At 49.2% G+C, this 20,767-nt stretch overlaps 2 protein-coding genes across 2 annotated transcripts in view; both read right to left on the minus strand.

Moving 5' to 3' along the window:
• LOC308173179 (utrophin-like) overlaps positions 1-7,301 on the minus strand; it is a gene marked incomplete at its 3' end in the record, with an annotated part of 97,169 nt that extends 89,868 nt beyond the window's left edge. The window contains 8 exon segments of the mRNA XM_080548170.1: positions 2,230-2,419; positions 3,002-3,156; positions 3,696-3,901; positions 4,251-4,368; positions 5,380-5,597; positions 5,944-6,061; positions 6,618-6,719; positions 7,180-7,301. Of these exon segments, the coding sequence (XP_080404296.1) occupies positions 2,230-2,419; positions 3,002-3,156; positions 3,696-3,901; positions 4,251-4,368; positions 5,380-5,597; positions 5,944-6,061; positions 6,618-6,719; positions 7,180-7,257 (1,185 nt within the window). The 5' untranslated portion in view covers positions 7,258-7,301.
• Positions 7,302-7,321: 20 nt separating this feature from the next.
• LOC308152044 (utrophin-like) overlaps positions 7,322-20,767 on the minus strand; it is a gene marked incomplete at its 3' end in the record, with an annotated part of 79,451 nt that continues 66,005 nt past the window's right edge. The window contains exons 34-49 of the mRNA XM_080524951.1: positions 20,251-20,424; positions 19,879-20,034; positions 19,141-19,311; positions 18,664-18,843; positions 18,275-18,403; positions 17,956-18,126; positions 16,273-16,476; positions 14,891-15,028; positions 13,729-13,830; positions 13,379-13,543; positions 12,982-13,154; positions 10,468-10,612; positions 8,930-9,105; positions 8,093-8,228; positions 7,638-7,782; positions 7,322-7,332 (exon numbers count right to left, since the gene is read on the minus strand). Of these exons, the coding sequence (XP_080381077.1) occupies positions 7,322-7,332; positions 7,638-7,782; positions 8,093-8,228; positions 8,930-9,105; positions 10,468-10,612; positions 12,982-13,154; positions 13,379-13,543; positions 13,729-13,830; positions 14,891-15,028; positions 16,273-16,476; positions 17,956-18,126; positions 18,275-18,403; positions 18,664-18,843; positions 19,141-19,311; positions 19,879-20,034; positions 20,251-20,424 (2,376 nt within the window). The remainder of the gene's footprint in view (positions 7,333-7,637; positions 7,783-8,092; positions 8,229-8,929; positions 9,106-10,467; positions 10,613-12,981; positions 13,155-13,378; positions 13,544-13,728; positions 13,831-14,890; positions 15,029-16,272; positions 16,477-17,955; positions 18,127-18,274; positions 18,404-18,663; positions 18,844-19,140; positions 19,312-19,878; positions 20,035-20,250; positions 20,425-20,767) is intronic.

The raw sequence follows: 20,767 nt of genomic DNA on the forward strand, positions 1-20,767 counted from the left end.
ACACACACACACAGACACACACACACACACTTTCAGTTGCTTTTCATTGTACAAAGGCCCATATCAAGGTGAAAGCAGCTGGAGCTCCTGCAGTGAGCCTGATAGAAGTACCCTTCCTGCAGTGTGACCTTTGAACTCTCAGAAAGCATTACTGCTACATCTCCAAATATGTGTGTGTGTGTGTGTGTGTGTGTGTGTGTGTGTGTCTGTGTGTGTGTGTGTGTGTGTGTCTGACTGTGTGCACGTGTGTGTGTGTGTGTGTGTGTGTGTGTGTGCGTGTGTCTGACTGTGTGTGTGTGTGTGTGTGTGTGTCTGACTGTGTGTGCGTGTGTGCGTGTGTGCGTGTGTGTGCATGCGTGTGTGTGTATGTCCATGCACACACGTGTGTCTGCACCGCTGTGTGTGTGTGTGTGTGTGTGTGTGTGTGCGTGTGTGTGCATGCGTGTGTGTATGTCCATGCACACGTGTGTCTGCACCGCTGTGTGCGTGTGTGTGTGTGTGTGTGTGTGTGCGTGTGTCTGTCCTCTGCCCTCTTCCCTGTGTGTGTAGAGCATCTCAGCGTGACAAAGACTAATGGAGAACTGGCTTCCTGTGGGGTTCACTCTGGATCACGGCAGAGAAAGAGAGACATTCTGAGAGGAGGTGATTTGCCGTCTCTTCTCCTCCTTCTCTCCCGCTTCCTCCACTTTCTCTCTCTCTCTCTCTCCCCTCCGCTCTCTCTCTCGCTTTCATTAACCCAGTTCCTCTTTAGCTCTGAGTGCACTCCAGCAGCCTGTGCCAAAAGAAGAGACAGACAAAGAGAGAGAGAGAGAGAGAGAGAGAGAGAGAGAGAGAGAGAGAGAGAGAGAGAGAGAGAGAGAGAGAGAGAGAGAGAGAGAGACAGGAAGAAGGAGAGGCGGGAGAAGCAGAGGAGGAGAAGCCAGACAGACTGTGTACATTCTGAACGTCAGACCTTTGAATTTCCTCACGGCCACGGACAGAAAACAGGGCCATTCAAACTCTGAAACTCTCAGTCAGACTCCATTGTTCCGTTAGTTGACGCGACTTGTATGAGCCAAGCCTCCTTGAAAACACGTCAATTCGACATGAATTTTGGACCCCGGAAACTATGGTCAACAACAATGGCAGCGGCAGAAGGCTGGAAGTTTACAAGAGCACTTCACCAACCGGGCTGTATGGAAGATAAAGGATTCCAAGGTGCTTGACCTTGTCTAAGACCACATGCTGTGATGATGTGGAAGTGGAGACTGAGGTTCTTACAGGACAATGAGAAAGGGGGGGGGGGGGGGGGGGGGGTGAAATAAGGACATATCAGCCGGCGCACGCACGCACACACACAAACAAACACTCTCTCTCTCTTTCTCTTCTCTCACACAGTCACACACACACACACACACACACACACCTCACTCAATGCCCCCTTTCAGATGATCCCTTTTCACACAGACAGGTATTGTTGCACAGAGAAAGGATGTGTTAGCGGGCCGCGAAGCGTGTGGGAGAATAAAATGACGCCGTGGTGAGGTTGAGATTGTCATCGCCACGTTTCTACAGACCTCGCTGCCTGTCGAGGTCAAAGGAAGAAAAACATGCTAAAATGAGGGGTTTTTATTCAATGTGCGTCAACTGACCCCTGAGGGAAGGTCTAGGTAAATGACAAACTGACAAGAGAGAGAGAGACAGACACACACACACACACACACACACACACACAGAATAACTAAATAGCACCGGAAAAAAGATCAATGAGCAACAGGCGACAGCACTGTGCAGCCTCCCCACAGACACACACACACGCCTAACCACAATTCACAGTGGGTGCACACATACATCAGCCTCTGTTTTAAAGCTGAGGGCTTCCTTAATGAAGGATGACAGTAGGATAATAGGATGGCACCTGTCCTCCACACCCACACACACACACACACACACACACATCCTTCCAACCAACCACACACACACACTCACACCCACACACTCCCAAAAGCACGCACACACACACCCTTCCAACTAACGACATGACACACACACACACTCACGCCCACACACACACACACGGACACACTTCGACCTTCCTCTGTATACACCTCCTTCTTCTCCTCCATACGTCTCCATACATCTCCACGTAGACGCGTGTCCAACCATTTCTTGATGCGTCTGCTTAACACACACACACACACACACGTGCGCAAAGGCACGCCAAAAAAAGGCAAACCGGGCGGGGCCTACCTCCAGTTGCCCTCTCAGCTCCTTGACGTGGGCGGAGTCCTGGGAGAGCTCCTCCCTCTGGGAGGCGTCGGCCAGGACGTTGACGGTGGTCTCGGCCTCCTGCAGCCACTTCAGGAAGCCCTCCAGCTCCTTCAGGGACGTCTGCAGGGCCTTCAGGTCCGAGTCCAGCTGGGCCTGCCGGTCGCTCGCCCTGTCGGTCCAATCAACCACACCCCGACAAGGAGAGACCACAGTCAACTACTACTCACCAAGGCCTTCGGCCCCTCGTTTAGTTTTGTCGCTGTCTCTGTGTTTTTCCGTTGTGTCTGTCTGACTTTCTTTCTGTCAAATCTGTAAAGCGCCCTTGGGTTTGTGAAGGTTTGCGCTATATGGAACCAAGATATTATTATTATTACATGTGTCTATTTGTCGATACAGCCGATCGATAAGGTATGGAGCAGACAATCAGCCCCCGTGAGATCTGGCTGTCAGATCATTAACGAGGACAGGATTACAGGATTGGAGCCATGTCACAGCTGGCAGCAGAGTGTGTGTGTGTGTGTGTGTGTGTGTGTGTGTGTGTGTGTGTGCGAGTGTGCATGTGCATGCGTGCGTGTGTGTGTGTGTGTGTGTGTGTGTGTGTGTGTGTGTGCCTGTGTGTGCGCCTGTGTGTGTGTGCGTGCGTGCGTATGCGTGTGTGTCTGCGTGTGTGTGCGTGTGCATGTGTGTGAGTGTGTAAGTGTGTGTGTGTGTGTACTTGTGTGAGTGTGTAAGTGTGTGTGTGTGTGTGTACCTGTTGTTGATGCTGTTCCAGGCCCCGTTGTGTTTGTCCGTGACCTCTTTGATCCTCCTGGTGTCGTCGGCGGGATACTCCTGCAGCAGCTGATTGGACAGCTCGTTAAAGGACGCCACAGTGACCTGACTCCTGCCCAGGTCCTGCAGAAATACCTGGAGAGGTAAACAAGCAAACAAAAACAACATATAGATATTATTAGATATTATTCCAGCCAAATGCGGTTTTCTTTTACGACGGAGAAAAGCTCTCTCTCACTCTCTCTCTCTCTCTTAACCTGACGACGGTAATTTCAAACCCTCATTGCATCCTCATTTCATCCATCAGCTAGGATTATTATTATGATTGCCTCAGGATATCTCTCTCTATTTGTTTACTGAAGATACGTGAACCCCCCTAATTGAATAATAACTTTATCATTACTATGCAATCAGAGCAGGTGTCAGAATGAGCACTTCACAATCATCACCTGCACTGTAAGTAAACCAGACACAGCCTCCCTCTAGTGTTGGACACGGGTATTGCAGCGAGAAGTGCAACTGTCTCCATCAAAAAAAAAACTTTGAGTTATAAAAAGGGTGACATTACAAAAGTAGGATTCAATGTCAACTGAAACATGACCGCCTGTCATTAACCCTATCTGGGCCAATGAATCCAATGGGGTCAAAAGGTGAAAGTTCACACTCTGTTTCACCTTGTTGTCGCTCAGCTGCTTGGTCAGGGGGTCCCTGGAGAGCTGCAGCAGGCTGTGCAGGCGCCCCTCGTTCTGGCCAATCAGAGCCTTCACCTCCTGCCTCTGCTCCTCCCACTGGTCGCTGTGGCCAATCATGTTGTCCAGCTGCTGGAGACGCGCCTCCACGCCGTGTTGAGTGTTGTCCCATTGGCTACGAACCTTCTCCACTACAGGGGGGGGGGGGAGAGGGAGAGAGGGAGAGAGAACGAGAGGGCGAGAGAAAGAGAGAGAGGGAGAAAGAGAGAGAGGGAGGGAGAGAGGGAGGGAGAGAGGGAGAAAGAGAGAGAGGGAGGGAGAGAGGGAGAGAGAGAGAGAGAAAATGGGTAAAGTCAGTCATTCTGTAATAAACAGAACTTACCGTATATTATACCTTCATTTCTCTCTATTTGCCCTTCTCTCTCAGCATGTAGGCAGGCAACTTCCCATTGTGTGTGTGTGTGTGTGTGTGTGAGTGTGTGTGTGTGTGTGTGTGTGTGTGTGTGTGTGTGTGTTGTGTGTGTGTGTGTGTGTACGTACGTTTCTCAGTGATGGAGGTCCGTACGTCCAGGTTGGACGTCTTGTTCTTGATGTTCTGGGCCAGCATGAAGATGTCCTCTAACTGGGGGTGGCGCTGCTCCAGGTCACTCTTAGTGGTCTGGCAGAGACAAGGACATGTGAACACACACACACACACACACACACACACACAGGGACCCACACACGGACATGCACACACACGGATGGCCACACACGGACGGACACACACACGGACAGACACACGATCAACACAGACACACACACGGACAGAGACACAGGCAGAGAGACAGGCAGAGAGACAGGCAGAGAGACAGGCAGAGAGACAGGCAGAGACACAAGCAGAGACACAGCCACAGACACAGGCAGAGACACAGGCAGAGAGACAGGCAGAGAGACAGACAGAGAGACAGACAGAGACAGGCAGAGAGACAGGCAGAGACACAAGCAGAGACACAGCCACAGACACAGGCAGAGACACAGGCAGAGAGACAGGCAGAGAGACAGACAGAGAGACAGACAGAGACAGGCAGAGACACAGGCAGAGAGACAGGCAGAGAGACAGACAGAGAGACAGACAGAGACAGGCAGAGAAACAGACAGAGACAGGCAGAGAGACAGGCAGAGACAGACAGAGAGACAGGCAGAGAGACAGGCAGAGAGACAGGCAGAGAGAGAGGCAGACAGAGAGACAGACAGAGACAGGCAGAGAGACAGAGAGAGAGACAGAGAGACAGACAGAGAGATAGACAAGTAGGCAGACAGAGAGACAGACAGACAGGCAGACAGAGAGACAGACAGACAGGCAGGCAGGCAGACACACCAGAGGCATATGTTATATCTGCACATTGCACAAAGGGAGTCAGAGTCACGGTCCATTACACACACTCTAATTCAAAGCCAACATACTGTAGGCCACAGACAAACACACACACACACACATACACACACACACACACACTTTCCTGCTCCCCGTTCCACACACACACACGCGCGCACACACACACACACGCACACACGCACACACTTTCCTCCTCCCCGTTCCAATCCACACACATGCACATGCACACACACACACACACACACACACACACACACACAGACACACACAGACACAGACACACACACACACCTGCAGGCGTCCCATGGTGGTGCGTATCTCCTCCGTGTCTCCCACAGTGACGATGTTAGACTTGAGCATCTGTGTGATGAGCAGCAGCCAGTCCGCCAGCTCCGTGGCCGTCTCGTTCAGGTCCGTGGGGGCCACCAGCTCAGGGCTGCGGGGGGTCTGGTGGTTGGGGTCCTCGCTCAGGAGACTGGCCATCTGCACCGCTGACGGGACCGAGGAGACTGGGTGGGGTGGTGGGGGGTGGAGGGGTGAGGGGTGAGGGGTGAGGGGAGAGAGAGGGAGGAGAGAGAGAGAGAGAAGGGGTGAGGGGTGGGGGTGGTGGGGTAAGGGGTAGGGAGTGAGTCGAGGGGGGGGTGGGGGAAGGAGAGGGAACGGATAAAGAGGAGACAGTTGTGATGGTTGAAGACTGTCAAGTCGCCTCTAAGTGTTGATTCCAATGCTGATTATTATTTTATTATTTGTTATTATTATTGTACTATTCTTTTAAATTATATTAAGGTTAGGGTTATGGGGATGATTTTGATTATTATTATTATTATTATTATTATTATTATTAATCTCCAGTACCGAGCTGTTGATGCTGGACGACGTGATGCGTCGTCCACGGCAACACGGGTTGCTGTGGCGACTCCTTGAGTCTGCCGTCCAGGGCCTTCCAGTCAGCCGCCAGCTGCTCTACCTTACTCTGACCACAGGGGGGGCAGGAGAGCCACACAGTTACAAACACACAACATGGATATCCTATTAGACTTTAACCAAACACTGTTTCCTATTGTGTGTACAGTGTAGTGGAACTGTATCAACTGTATCTCTGTCCATTCAATGTTGATGGTGTTTTTGCTAACTGAAATTATGTATGAGGTATGAGTATTGTCTATTATGAGGTACAGTATTGTGCAGTATGAGGTACAGTACAGTTGAGTATTATATAATATTGTACAGTATAGTTGAGTATTACAGTATTGTACAGTATAGTTGAGTAGTATACAGTAGTGTACACTATAGTTGAGTATTATACAGTAATGTACAGTATAGTTGAGTATTATACAGTAATGTACAGTATAGTTGAGTATTATGCAGTAATGTACAGTATAGTTGAGTATTATATAGTATTGTACAGTATAGTTGAGTATTATACAGTAATGTACAGTATAGTTGAGTATTATACAGTATTGTACAGTATAGTTGAGTATTGTACAGTATAGTTGAGTATTATACAGTATAGTATAGTTCAGTATTACCTTCTCCTGGGGCAGGAGTTGCTGTCGTCTCTGCAGGTCTATAGAGTGAGCCAGCAGCTCCTCCAGCTCTCTCTTGCGCCCCCTCATGGACGCCTCTAGAACCTGCAGGACACAGAGAGACAGACACCTCAGTTACAGTCCAAAGAAACACACACCACATAAATGTAAACAGGAATAAAATCGTTTCTGGGTATACGGTCCCAGGGTATGAAGTTTGTGTGTGTGTGTGTGTGTGTGTGTGTGTGTGTGTGTGTGTGTGTGTGTGTGTGTGTGTGTGTGTGTGTGCATGTGGGAAGTGATAAATTGACCACTTCCACTGGTAATTCATGCTGAGGGTTGTTTGTCTGTGTGTGTGTGTATGTGTGTGTGTGTGTGTGTGTGTGTGTGTGTGTGTGTGTGTGTGTGTGTGTGTGTGTGTGTGTGTGTGTGTGTCTGTGTGTGCGTGCGTCTGGTGTGTGTCTGACGTGATAAATTGACCACTTTTGCTGGTAATTAACGCTGAGGGTCATTCGTGTGTGTGTGTGTGTGTGTGTGTGTGTGTGTGTGTGTGTGTGTGTATTACTTGGCTCTCAGCCGGGCTGACACCTCTCCCACCGAGGCTCCGGTGTGTCTCCTGAACCCAGTCGCTCAGTCGGCTCATTTTGTCCTGGAACTGAGCATGGCTCTGGAGGTTCCCCTCCACCTCACCCACCTTCTCTAACAACTCACGAGTCACCTTGGGGAGGGAGGGAGATAGAAGGGGAGGGTGGGAGGTAGAGAGGAGAGAGAGAGAGACAGAGAGAGAGAAAGAGGGGGGTGGAGGGAGGGAGAGAGAGAGAGCGAGAGAGAGAGAGAGAGAGAAAAGAGGGAATGGAAGGAGAGATGAGGGTGAGGGAGAGAGAGAGAGAGAGAGAGAGAGAGAGAGAGAGAGAGAGAGAGAGAGAGAGAGAGAGAGAGAGAGAGAGATGAGTATTCGAATTCTAGCAGGTTTTGAGTTCTGGTCAGACACGGTCAACAATAACAGAGTGTAGGTCACCTTGCTCCAGCTGAGGTTGATGGTCCGGAGTTTGCTCACGTGTTGGTCCCTCTCCTGCAGGCCCACGCTCGGATTGGCCAGGATGTGAGGGGCGTTCTTGTTCAGCCAACTGAGACGCTCGTTCTGGGTATCCACCTCCTCCGCCAGGGCCTATACAGACAGGACACAAAACCACAACTTTACCCCTCTTAACCTTTGAACTTTGAACTCTTAGGCTTTGAATTTAGCTTTAAAAAAGCGGGTATTTCCACACTGTGCGGTGGATGGGGGGACCGGTGAATTCAGTTGAGCTCAGTTGGTTCAACGCTTGGCGCTAACAACGCTTAGGTTTCGGGGTTCAATTCCTGCTGGGACCATATATACTGACAAACGTATGCACTCACTACAATGTAAGTCGCTTTGATAAAAGAGTCAGCTAAATGGCATATATATATTATTATTATTATGACGTTGTCCTCACCTTGAGTTCCTTGAGGTTCTTGTCGGTAGCGGGGGTGGGCAGGGAGCTCACAGCACACTCAGCCTGACCCAGCCACACAGCTAGGTCTCCACTGCGCCTCACCAGGTCTGAGAGAGCAGGGTCACCTCCAGACAGTCTACACAGAGAGAGATAGACACACACACACACACACACACACACACACACACACAGAGACACACAGAGACACACACACACACACACACACACACACACACACACACACACACACACACAGAGGCAGAGAGAAAGAGAGACACACACACACACAAATACACACGCAGAGAGAGAGAGAGACAGCGATTAAAATCTCAATTTCCCTAGACAAGCCTAATCCTAACATTTACATTTATATTACATTTGTATACAGATCGACCATGCTGATATCATTACCTCCTAGGACATTGGTGGAGAAAATAGTCCCACATTTAGTTACAGTTTAACCATTGGATAAGGACAAATGTATTATACCCCAGTATACACAGATACATACACGTAATGTGTGAAGGAAAAGAAACAATCTATCTAGCTGCTTCTTGGTGAGCTAACCGAAAATATTCAACAGGGTCTGTCCAATTCCGTTTGGCACCACATTCAAATGTAGGATCCTAAATGTCTTCCTTATCCCCTAGCCAATGTACTGGCTCATCGAACAAGACCATTTTATTTTTTTTCTTCACTTGCTCATCGAGCAAGACCAGATAAGACCCTTTTCACTTGATAGTATGGGCATATAGAAAAACCAACTCCCCCCCCCCTCCATTTCCATCCCGTTTCCATGACGACCGACATAATTTCCTGTTGCGTCGGGGTGGTTACCTGCGCTGCCTGTCCAGGACCCGTCTCTGCACAGCCCTCCAGCGCTGGCCCAGGGCTGCCAGCTTGTCCTCCAGGAGGGGTCCGTCAGGGCCGGACAGCTGCCCGATGATCCTCTCCCCGGTCTGGGACAAACCCGCTAGGACAGCCTGGTGACTGACAAGGCCTTCCTCCAGCTCCTATAGAGAGGAGAGAAAGAGGAGAGAGGGGCGGCTCACAGATCCATACTAGGTTACAAGGGTGCCTAGTGGGAGAGTGTGCGAGTAAGTGCGCAAGTGAACAAGTGCACAAGTGGAGAAGACAACCATACAGCTACTGTATAGTGTTGACTGGAAACCACAGGCAGGGAAGGGCAATAGTTAAGGAAATACGACTTGAAAACATGTGAATGACTTAATGCAGTCAGGGCACATTCGGTTTGTCAATCGGCGAAGTTCATCTGCATTAGGAGTTCAGCGTGAAGGAGTCAGGAGTTCAGAGTCAGGATGGCTGAGACAGAGATGTCCACTGGGACATGCCAAACTGTCCGGTCCAGAGACAGCCAAGCGAGTTGATCACTCCATTCACATCCTCCGGTCTCCCCCGCAGACTCTTGATGAGCAGGGGGACTCATCCTACTAATGAGCATGAGAACGAGGGAGCTAGCCTAGCGTTAGCGTGATGATGTTAGCGTGGGCGGTGGTGGTGGTGGTGGTGGTTGTCAATGTCAGGCCTCTAAGGAACTCTACTCCATAGGGAGGAAGGCTGGTGTGTTAGCATTCAAACATTAGAACAGACTCCCCCCAACCCCCTCCCTCCTCCCTCTCTCTCAAAAAGTGGAACAAGAGCTATTCTAATTAACTACGCCTGTTTTTGAAGGTTTATTGAGCTTGATGATAAATTAAAAAAAGTTTTGACATCAAAAGCCACCAGCTGCATCAATCAGCACGAATGTAAACATTGCTGCAGTTTCTCTGATCATGTTCAGAAGGAGATGATGTGTTTTTTTTCCAGAAATAAACATAATGTTGTGATGCTCTCAGCTAGCGACTGTTTGACTGGTGCTGAGGCGTCTTTTACTGTGCATCATACATTTAGCATATTATAATAATAATACTCTGAAGGTGATGAGGGCCAAACAACTCCTGAGCCGTAGTCAAAGGCAGCCTTCAATCAAAACCTGGTTTTCAGAACACACACGCACACGCTTAGCTCAACGGTCCCACTCTCTCTCACACACACACACACACACACACACACACACACACAAGCTCAACAGTCCTTCCCACTCCCTCTCTCATGCACACACGCATGCGCACACACGCACGCACACGCACAAGGACACACACAAGCTCAGCAGCACTCTCTCTCTCACCTCTCATACACACACACACACACAAGCTCAACAGACCTTCTCACTCACTCACTCTCACATACACACACACACACACACACACACACACACACACAACAGACCTTCTCACTCACTCACTCACTCTCTCACACACACACACACACACACACACACACACACACACACACACACACACTCTGTGCCTCACCTCCTGGTGTGTTCTGGCCGTGTCCAGGTCCAGCTGTCTGTCGGTCCCCTCTGAGAGGACGTGCTCCGTGTCACTCAGCCACTGGCCCAGGTCCTTCATGTCACAGTGGAACTGCCTCCACTCCTCCACCGCGCGGTCAAAACTCCTACCACCAGGGGGCAGCACAGAGCACGCCTCAGTACATATACAGTACACATAAAGTAGCGCCCAGGTTCATACAATCCAGGAGTTCACTTTATGAGAATCGGACCTTTGGCAATTACTTGTTTCATGTCTCAGCTGGACACGCATGCATTTACGCCCACACACACATGCACATATTTTGTTTTGCAAAACCGACACCCGTGCGCAGACGCGCGCAACACACACACACACACACACACACACACACAGACATACACACAGACACAGACACACAGACACACACACACACAAACACACAGACACACACACACACACACACACACACTAACATTACCATTAACATTAACATTCATCTATCTGGCAATGCTCCCAGCAATTACGTGTAGTGTGACTGAACTATCTTTCATTCCAGCTTGTTTCACAAGTGCTTCAAGGGCTTTTCACACTTGAGTTTTATAGCCCAGGGCTATGACATGACACGGGCTGTGAAAACTGTTCAATGATCCTGGACATAGGACCGACCGCAGGGATACACTCTCTAGAGTGCTCTTTTGTCTTGTGTCAAAATGAATGAATCAGGACCAACGCATTTCAGAAGTAGGACATTTGCACTTTCAATCAAGCATTCTAATCAGGCACTCTGCATTAACACAGCACAAGAATTGTTAAGAGGCAGAAAATGGCTGTTGAGAACTGGTGTCGTTTGATCTTTACAAGATAAGTGGCATAGGGTCAGCATCTTTACCGACGCCAATGTGTGCGTGCACACGCACACAGATTAACAATTCAACCATTGACCTGCAGAAACATCAAATCAAGTATGTTTAATCCTTTGAAGTGCTTCATTAAAGGAGCAGCAATTTGCAATTCAAACTCAAGCAGCAGTTAAAAGAAAAAAGAAAAAAAAAGAAAAGCTAAATGTCAAACAACACCCGTTCACGCTGATTACACTGGAAAAACAACATGAATATTTCCATCAGTGTTTTAAAAACAAAACAACAACCAATGAATCATTCCGTCAGTGGGTGTTGGTTACTAGACTCTGTTGCCGGGCAGTCTCTGTTGAACGTGCAGAAATTATTAGGTTCTCTCCCGAGGTACACAGGGTTCCTCCACCGGGAATTTCCCACATCTTCCGATAAGGAGAAAAGGAAAACAAAAACTCCTCACCCCCCCCACCCCCCCCACCCCCCCATCCCAACCCTGACCTCCATTAACCACCAGTGAATGTGTCAGGACCGCAGGGACACTCAGATAACATAGCCGTAAACACGGCTGAACCAGCGGACGCCCTGGGCGCAGAGAGAGACAGAACACAACCCACACAGGGTTGAAAAAAAGCACAGGGTCATCTTTGATCCATTTGGTTGTTTTTTTCAGCAACCTTAGCCGCTGCTACTACTCCCACTTGAGAACGCCTTTGGCGGAATGCCGATGCGAGCTCGTTCCAGAGATCAAATTAGCTGCGGTCTAGTTTAACCTGCCGTATGAATAATAACCAGAATGTAATTTGTCATGGGGGCTGGAGGTGATTATTAATGCGAGATATTATTCTATTGAGTGCTGTTACCTCGTATGTCGTCCTTCTGCTTAGTTTGACTACGGTGCTCACGGTCCAGCTGTCAAGTCAGGTCAGGTCAGAGTTATTATCCCAGTAGGGGACATGTGGTTATTTCTACCAGATCTGTTTGAGAATCTGGAGGGCTGCTGGCCTTCGACATGGTATGTTCTCTGCATGCATGTAAACTGAGTTTGGCCTTGGTGTGTGTGTGTGTGTGTGTGTGTGTGTGTGTGTGTGTATGCGTGCATGAGTCTGTGCGTGTGTATGTGTATTCCTGTGTAAGATCTTAGTCACCTTGGCTTGGGCTGATCAGTGTGTGTGTGTGTGTGTGTGTGTGTGTGTGTGTGTGTGTGTGTGTGTGTGTGTGTGTGTGTGCGTGTGCGTGTGTGTGTGTGCGTGTGTGTGCGTCTGTGTGTGTGTGTGCGTCTGTGTGTGTGCTGAGGGCTTGGTGACATGCCTTGGCAGAACTCTCCCTCCTGTCTGTCTCCTCCGTATCTGATAGCTGACATACACAAACTTAACATAATAACAATAATAATAATAATAATAAACGCCATTTAGCTGACGCTTTTATCCAAAGTGACAGTGAGTGAATCCATTTTTTCAGTATACACGGTCCCAGCAGGAATCGAACCCACAACCTAAGCGAGCACCCATGCTCTACCAACCACAACACTCGCTCACCAGTCAGTGGAGAGCTGACTCCTCTCTGTCTGTGTCTGTGAGTGACACACCGTCACGCTTGTCTGTGTGTGAGCTGTAGTAAACAACACTACTAACACAACGTTGTCACGGCGACATCCACCCACCCTTTGCGGTCGTTGTACATGCGGTTGAGGCGGTCCCACTCTGCGTTGAGCTGAGTGAGGGCGTCTCCCACCTGCGCCACCTCGCTCTGGGACGCCTCCAGCATGGCGTCGGGCTGACGCTCGTGGATCACGGCCACCTGGTCACCCACGCGCTCCAGACTCTCCTTTATACCCTGAGAGAGGGGGGGGGGTGAGAGGGGGAGAAGGAAGGGGGAGGAGAGAGAGGGAGAGGGAGAAGAGGGAGGGAAGAGGATAAAGAGAGAGGGAAAGTTGTCAGAGGTCTTTCTTTTTTTCTTTCTCTCGTCCTTCTTCCCTCCCTCCACACCCACCTCTCACCGTCCCTTTCTCCCTCCCTCTCCCTCCCTCCTCCCTTCTTTCCTACCCCCCTCTCTCTCACCCTCAGTGTATCCTCTTGTGTCGAGAAGTCTTCGTAGAGCCCGCTGCTGAGCTCGGAGGAGTTGAGCAGCAGTTCGTTGTCGGCCATCGCCAGCAGGACCTTGTTGATGTCCAACAGGTAGTCACAGGGACTGATGCCAGGCTCCATCTCCTCTGGCTCCATCAGCTGGGGGAAAGATGGTATTACATCATTATAATAAACTGTACCCCTTTGCATGTACCTGCGAGTGAAGACTCAAATTCAATGATTGTCGCATGAAAACACAACTATGTCACTGGTATATATTAAATATATATATATATAGATGTAGATTATAGATGAAAGCATGTAACAGTCAACTGTGGACAGACCTCTCCTGAGAGCTCAGATCTCTGCTCTGTGAAGCTGTAGGAGGAGGATGAGGAGTCCATGGAGACCTCTCCTGCCTGTCTGCTCCTCAGCACCCGCAGCTCCTACAGCACAGACCAGAGAGGGGTTTAGACACACATGCGCACACGCGCACACACGCACACAGACACAGACACAGACACAGACCCAGACACACACACAGACCCAGACACACACACAGACACAGACACGCACAGACACGCACACACAAAGACATACACACACGCACAGGGAGGGACAGACACACAAACACACACGGGCAGGGACAGACACAGACACACAGACATACACACACGGGCAGGGACAGACACACAGACATACACGTGCACGCACGCACACACACACACACTCGCGCGGGTATGGACAGACACACATAGATACACACAGACATACATACACACACACAAACACACACATACACACGGTCACACACACAGACATGCGTGCACGCACACACACACACACACACACACACACACGCTATTGACTAAAGACCCACCGCTTCAGATGTCACTAACAACTTGTTGCCTTTGTTTCTCTAACACTGTGACTGTCTGTGGCTTCAAGTGTTTCTCATGAAAAGTTTAACTTACGACGGAGGTGGTCGAAGGTCATAGGTATTCACTTACAAAATTCAAATGCAGACACACATGCCTACACACACCCTAACCCCAAGGCTGAACTCGAATATATCCACACTGAAAATAGGAAGAACGTGTCCAAGGCCAGCAGCCCTGAAGATTCTCAAAACAACCTCTGAAGTGGTACGAGAGAGACACACACACACACACACACACACACACACACACACAACAGACCCAGTACACCACACAGAGGGTAGGACACACATACACACACACACACATACACACACACACAAACCACCACACACTGAAGTATGGAAGACAAGCTTGTGAGGAGGCCTATATTCCCTTTAAACTCTGTGAGTCCACAGAAGCAGGTTGCATCTTAGGTATTACTGTGTGTGTGTGTGTGTGTGTGTGTGTGTGTGTGTGTGTCCTACCCTCTGTGTGGTGTACTGGGTCTGTAGTGTGTGTGTGTGTGTGTCTCTCTCTGTGTGTGTGTGTGTGTGTGTGTGTGTGTGTGTGTGTGTGTGTGTCCTACCCTCTGTGTGGTGTACTGGGTTTGCAGGCGTAGCAGGGTCAGTCGTAGCTCCTCCCTCTGGGTGTCGTCCTCCGTCTGCAGCAGCTCCTCCTCTCCTCTCCTCAGCAGCTCCTCCACCCCCGCTTTCTCCTCGTCCATCTGAGGGAGGACACAGACACACACACACACACGTTAACACACACATGTAAACACACGCGCACATACACAGACGCACACACATACACACACACGCACGCGCGCAAGCGCACACACGTAAACGCATGTGTGCACAAGCTCACGCACACACACACACACAATAGTTCACACCATTTTGGATTCCTTCCAGCCACTAAACCATGTTAATGTAGTAAAAAAAAGCAGCAGAGAGGATGAAAACCTATAACTCTAAGAGGCTTTTTCTGTATCAACAAGAAACACCTTTTAAGAGATTTCGCTTGATTCCTTCCTTCTACGGAGAGAGACGACTCGAGGCTCCAGAGGCGTAAATAAAACAAACAGAGTAAATACTAGAACACTTCACTCCCTGAAATGCCACAACGACCTTGGTGTGGGCCACTCTGATTGGCTCTGTCTATCTGCCCAACACCGTGTGTTATAAAAAACTTGATAACACCGACTTGACACGACTCGGGCTGACCAATCAAATCACACTTATCTATGACGGGTTTATACACCTTATAAAGTTCATACTGTAGTCTGTCGTTTTATTAGACCAATCATATAGCTAGCCATAGCAATCATATCTAGACAGTGAAGAGTTTTAGAGACTCTTTCAGTGGCGCCTGTGTGTGTGTGTGTGTGTGTGTGTGTGTGTGTGTGTGTGTGTGTGTGTGTGTGTGTGTGTGTGTGTGTGTACACCTTGTCATAATCCAGGGTGTGTGTGTGTGTGTGTGTGTTGGAGCCATATTAAGGCTAAGTAAGAAAATCTATTATGAGATATTTTGTGTTTATTTTGTATTGAATATTATGAAATATGTTTACGAATGTTTTGTTTACCTTTTTGATTTTGTCATATATGTACCTTTAAGGATGTAAGGATTGGTCATCTACCTGATGAGGTAACTGAGCTAATTGGGGATGGCTTTATATAGGTGATCAAAATGTGTGTTTGCTAGGTTATGGTGGAGCTCATAATGTTTTCAATCGCACAGCATATCGCACAGGATTTATCTCACAGGATTTATTGCACGGAAAGTCAACCCGAGTTTGTTTAGTTTAATTAATTATTTTCTTTTTTGATAAACTACAAGTCTGAGAGTGCTTTCAAAGGAGTGTGTGTCGGAATACCATTCACCATAACCTCAGTGGCTAAATGGAAGTAGGAGACGGGGATTAGCCACTTCAGTGTGTGTGTGTGTGTGTGTGTGTGTGTGTGTGTGTACCTTGTCATCATCCAGGGTGTGTGTGGGCTCCTGCTGGTGCTCCAGGGCTCTGAGTGTGGCCTGTAGCTCCCCCTGGAGGTCCTGCAGCTGGCCAGGGCTCCGGGCCCCTCCTGCCTGCCTGCCCTCCTGGCCCTGGGCCTGGGTGACCTCCTGAGGGACCTCCTGGTTCACCTCCACGCTCCCTGGCTCCAGACTGGTAGACATCTAGGAGTAAACAAGCAGAGATAAGACATCGTTTAGAGCCCAATTAAAACATTGTAAATGTTTAAAAGAGTAGATAGAAAAAAAAAGTTAAACACCCAACACAATTGGGCTGTTATCGCTTTGAATTAGCTTAGCATAATCAATGTGGTAACACTGCGCTTAGGGCAATAATGGTACTTAATCCAGATGCTTTATTAGACACACAATCAAGGTTGATGTAATTTGTTTTCCTGCAGGGTGGGGGGGGGGGGTGCTATTCATTCACCAGCATATTAGACAAAGAGATAAGACAAGACGGTTTGATTTGATGTGCTGGTATGGTGGGGGAAGGTGCTGGGAGTCAGGGAGAGGCTGGTGGAGGTAGAAATCAAAGGACGGGCTCATTCTAATACATTGGAACGGAAAATGGAATGGTTTCAACATAGTGTGTACTGGGATGGTGTGTGTGTCTGTGTGTGTTCTGGGATGGAGTGTGTGTGTGTGTGTGTGTGTGTGTGTGTGTGTGTGTGTGTGTGTGTGTGTGAATGTGTGCCGTGTTTCCTCTATATGCATTTATTCGTGGCGGGCCGCCACGAATACATTTTCTCCGCCACTAATTGATTCAGTCCACTTTATGACCGGAGAACAGAAAAAAATCAGATTGAAGCTAGTTTAGGCCGCTTTCAGACCTACATTTCGTTCCGATTTAGGATGTAGTAAGTTACAATATGTTACAATGTTGCAATTAACCTCGCGCTTGCAAAACAGTTTTGTGATTGGTCCGAATTTAGCGGGACATTTGGATTTCTGGAAATCCCTTCCCTCTCTCTTCGCCCGTCGCCCGTCCCTTTAATCCCGTAAGCGTATCCTAATCGAAAATGTAACATCATCAGCGACGACCTTGGGTTCTTGCATTTACTGCTGTTCTCTGGTTCATGTTCTTATACCAGTGCTCACTATAGAGTATTTTAAATGAACATTCGTAATGTAGTCTAGTCTCTGATGTTCATGGTCAACTAAATCAGGCTATTTTGTGAAATAAATAATGTTCCCGAGCAGCCTCGCATCTAACGCTAGCTTCGAACTATTGATAGCATAAACGTTGGTAAATGTCACAAACGACACAGTATTGGCAGGGGGAAAGAAGGGGAGTCGAATTTTTATTGACAACGGATTTACATGCTGGAAAAACATGCAGCTAAAATTCAGGGAACATTTGGACAATAAGAGACACAACGGAGCTGTGGTCGCGTGGTCTAATTACAGGGCAATATGCACGGGGCAAAAATAATCTATTGCCTCCCAAATCACCACGAACAGAACGGCGGAGGTACGGGTAAACAGGGCACATATTTTTTTTATGTTGCCACCCTCTATTTTTCAGTGAAATTACGTCTTTGTATTGAGCGCCAGTGCGTGTTGCATACGCTACGCGCGCGAAAAAAGAACACTCCGCCACTAATGTGAAAAATCCTGGAGGAAACACTGGTGTGTGTGTACCTTGGCAGACTTGATGTGCTGGGAGACCTTGTCGAAGTTGCGGTTGAGCTCAGCCAGTTTGGGCTCCACCACGTCTCTGCAGGCGGGGCCGCGGCTGGTCATCAGGATGATGGCCTGGTCCCTCACACTGTCCACACGCTGGCTGATGTCCTCCAGCTCCTCTAGCAGGGTCTGGACACAACACTTAGTCAACTTAGTCAAACATATTTCTGTCTCTGTCTGTCTGTATGTTTCTCTCTCTTTCTCCCCCTCTCTCTCCCTCCCCCTCGCTCCCCCCTCCCCCTGCCTCCGTCCCTCTCCCCCTGCCTCCCTCCCTCACCTTGACCACCCTCTCTCTCTCCGGGGGAGCCAGTCTCTCGGTCTCGTCCAGGTGGATCTGGGTCTGGTACAGCCAGGTGCTGATGTGAGCCAGGTTCTCGTCAAAGATCTCCACCTCGTTCTGGTGGCTCTGAGCACGAGAGAGAGAGGGTGGTCAAGGTGAGGGAGAGAGGGAGGAAAATAAAGAAATAGAGAGAGGCACCGCTGGGTGCGTCAGTGAGCACAGAAATAAACATAGCATAGCATAGCAACGGAAGACAGAACAGAACGGAAGAGAATGTGTTATTATCAACCACACAATTATCAAGTAATCGGGCTGTCGTGTACTGTAACCGACAGGGATATCCACCAGTCTAGTGTATTGTGTTTCTAGGGTTACTGATAACCCACCAGGACGGTGCTGAGCCAGTCCTCGGTCCAGGTCCGCACGCGGCCCCAGCCCTCGTTGAGCCCCCCCAGCCTGTCCTCCAGCGGGCCCTCGCTCCCCTCCACCAGGCCCTGCAGCCCGGCGCTGGTCTCTGTCAGCACGGCCAGGTCCGCCTTGCGCCGCTCCGACTCCTTCAACAGGCCCTGGGGGAGGGGACACACACACACACACACATAGGACACACGTGTTATGTACACACACACACATATGCAAGTATTACACACAAACCCAAACATTACACACACACGTGTGAACTGGAAAGTTACAGATATCGGGAAAAACTGAATTATACACTCAGGTTTTACACACACGCACGCAACTGCAAAGTAACAACCTAACAATACCGGCTCCTACACGAAGTCCTTAAGAGAGAGACAAACACAAGCAAACTCACACCATGTACACACCCACCCACCCACACACACACACAGGGGACTCACATTGGCCCAGGCGATCTCGGCGTCGATGTCGGCAGGCATATCTCCAGAGGAGTTCTTCTGCTGCAGGAGAGTCTGGTTGGTGGTCAGCCACTCCTCTAGGGCGGCGCTCTCCTTCTGGAGCCTCTGGGACAGGGTCAGAGCCTTCTCCAGGTCCTGCTTTCCCTCTGTCACCTGGGGAGAGAAGAAGAAGAAGAAGAAGAAGAAGAAGAAGAGGTTTGGATGTGGTGAGTTGTGTTTGGTTTAGACCAGCCATAAATACAACATGAATGAAGGAATAAACTACTGAGGAAATTGTGTTTTTTTTGCGTCCAATGGCATTTTTAGGTAGCGTAGTACCAACAAGTTGTCTTAGTACTTGTACTTTATATGTCAATGACAATAAAGCTGAATCGAATCTGTTCTAAAACCATGCTGAACAACGCGGCACAGTCCTAATCTCTAGGCGCCGAAATGAAACGCACACACGCTGCTGAGGTTGACGCTTGCGGTGTGTTTTAGGAGGTTAGGTACAATTACTGATAGCTGTGAGTGTGTGTGTGTGTGTGTGTGTGTGTGTGTGTGTGTGTGAGTGTGAGTGTGTTACCTGTGCTCCCAGGTCATTGTGTGTGTGTGTGTGTGTGTGTGTGTGTGTGTGTGTTACCTGTGCTACCTGTGCTCCCAGGTCGTTGTACAGTAGTTTGAGAGCGGTCAGTTGTGTGTGTGAGTGTTTGTGTGTGTGTGTGTGTGTGTGTGTGTTACCTGTGCTCCCAGGTCGTTGTACAGCAGTTTGAGAGCAGTCAGTTGTTCGTCCATGCTCTTGGGGTTGTCTGTCTGTTGTTTCTGGACGATCTGGCGGCCCGTCTTGATCACCGTCTCCACCTCCAGCTTCACCTCACTCAGGACCTTGTACAGCTTCTGTAGGACGACAGGACACGCAGGGAGTGAGGGGATGTGTGTGTGTGTGTGTGTGTGTGTGTGTGTGCGTGTGCGTGTGTGCGTGTGCGTCTGTGTGCATGTGTGTGTGTCTGTGTGCATGTGTGTGCATGTACATGTGTGCGTGCGTGTCTAGAGTGTTCAGAAGGTGTTGTTGTTGTTGTTATTGATGTTGTTCAGAGCGTTCCCAGTTCTCACCATGCAGCCTCCGAGGCGGGCCTGGATCAGCTCCGGTTCCACCTCGGCGACGTCCAGGACGTGCAGCTCGGCCTTGGCGCCGTCCAGAACCCTCTTACAGTCCAACATGCGCTGCTCGAAATTGGCAGGTTTCTGGAACAGCTGGTACTTGGTGGAGATCTCTCTCAGCTTCCTCTGCAAGACAGGAGGGAAGGAAAGGGTTAAGCCCGTCTTCGTGAACCCAAAGATAATTCACGCCCACTGAACCTCAATATATCATTTCACTGAAATGTTTAAGTGTCGACACTTAAAATTTCTCAAACGAGAAAGAAAAGCCGACTTCATTTTTCATCCGTGGATAAGTAAGGTGAGAGCTTCTGTAGATTTCATTAGGACATCGATTGCACCTCTATATCAATAAATCCCATCTCCTGTGCTCTCCCTGTGAACTGTACTGAGCCTGTAGTCTGTCTGTCTGTTTCTCTACCTCTCTCTCTCTCCCCCTCCCTCCCTCCCTCCCTCCCTCCCTCTCTCTCTC

The sequence above is a fragment of the Nansenia antarctica genome (assembly GCF_963989245.1).
Source record: "Nansenia antarctica genome assembly, chromosome: 1".
Classification (NCBI taxonomy): Eukaryota; Metazoa; Chordata; class Actinopteri; order Argentiniformes; family Microstomatidae; genus Nansenia; species Nansenia antarctica.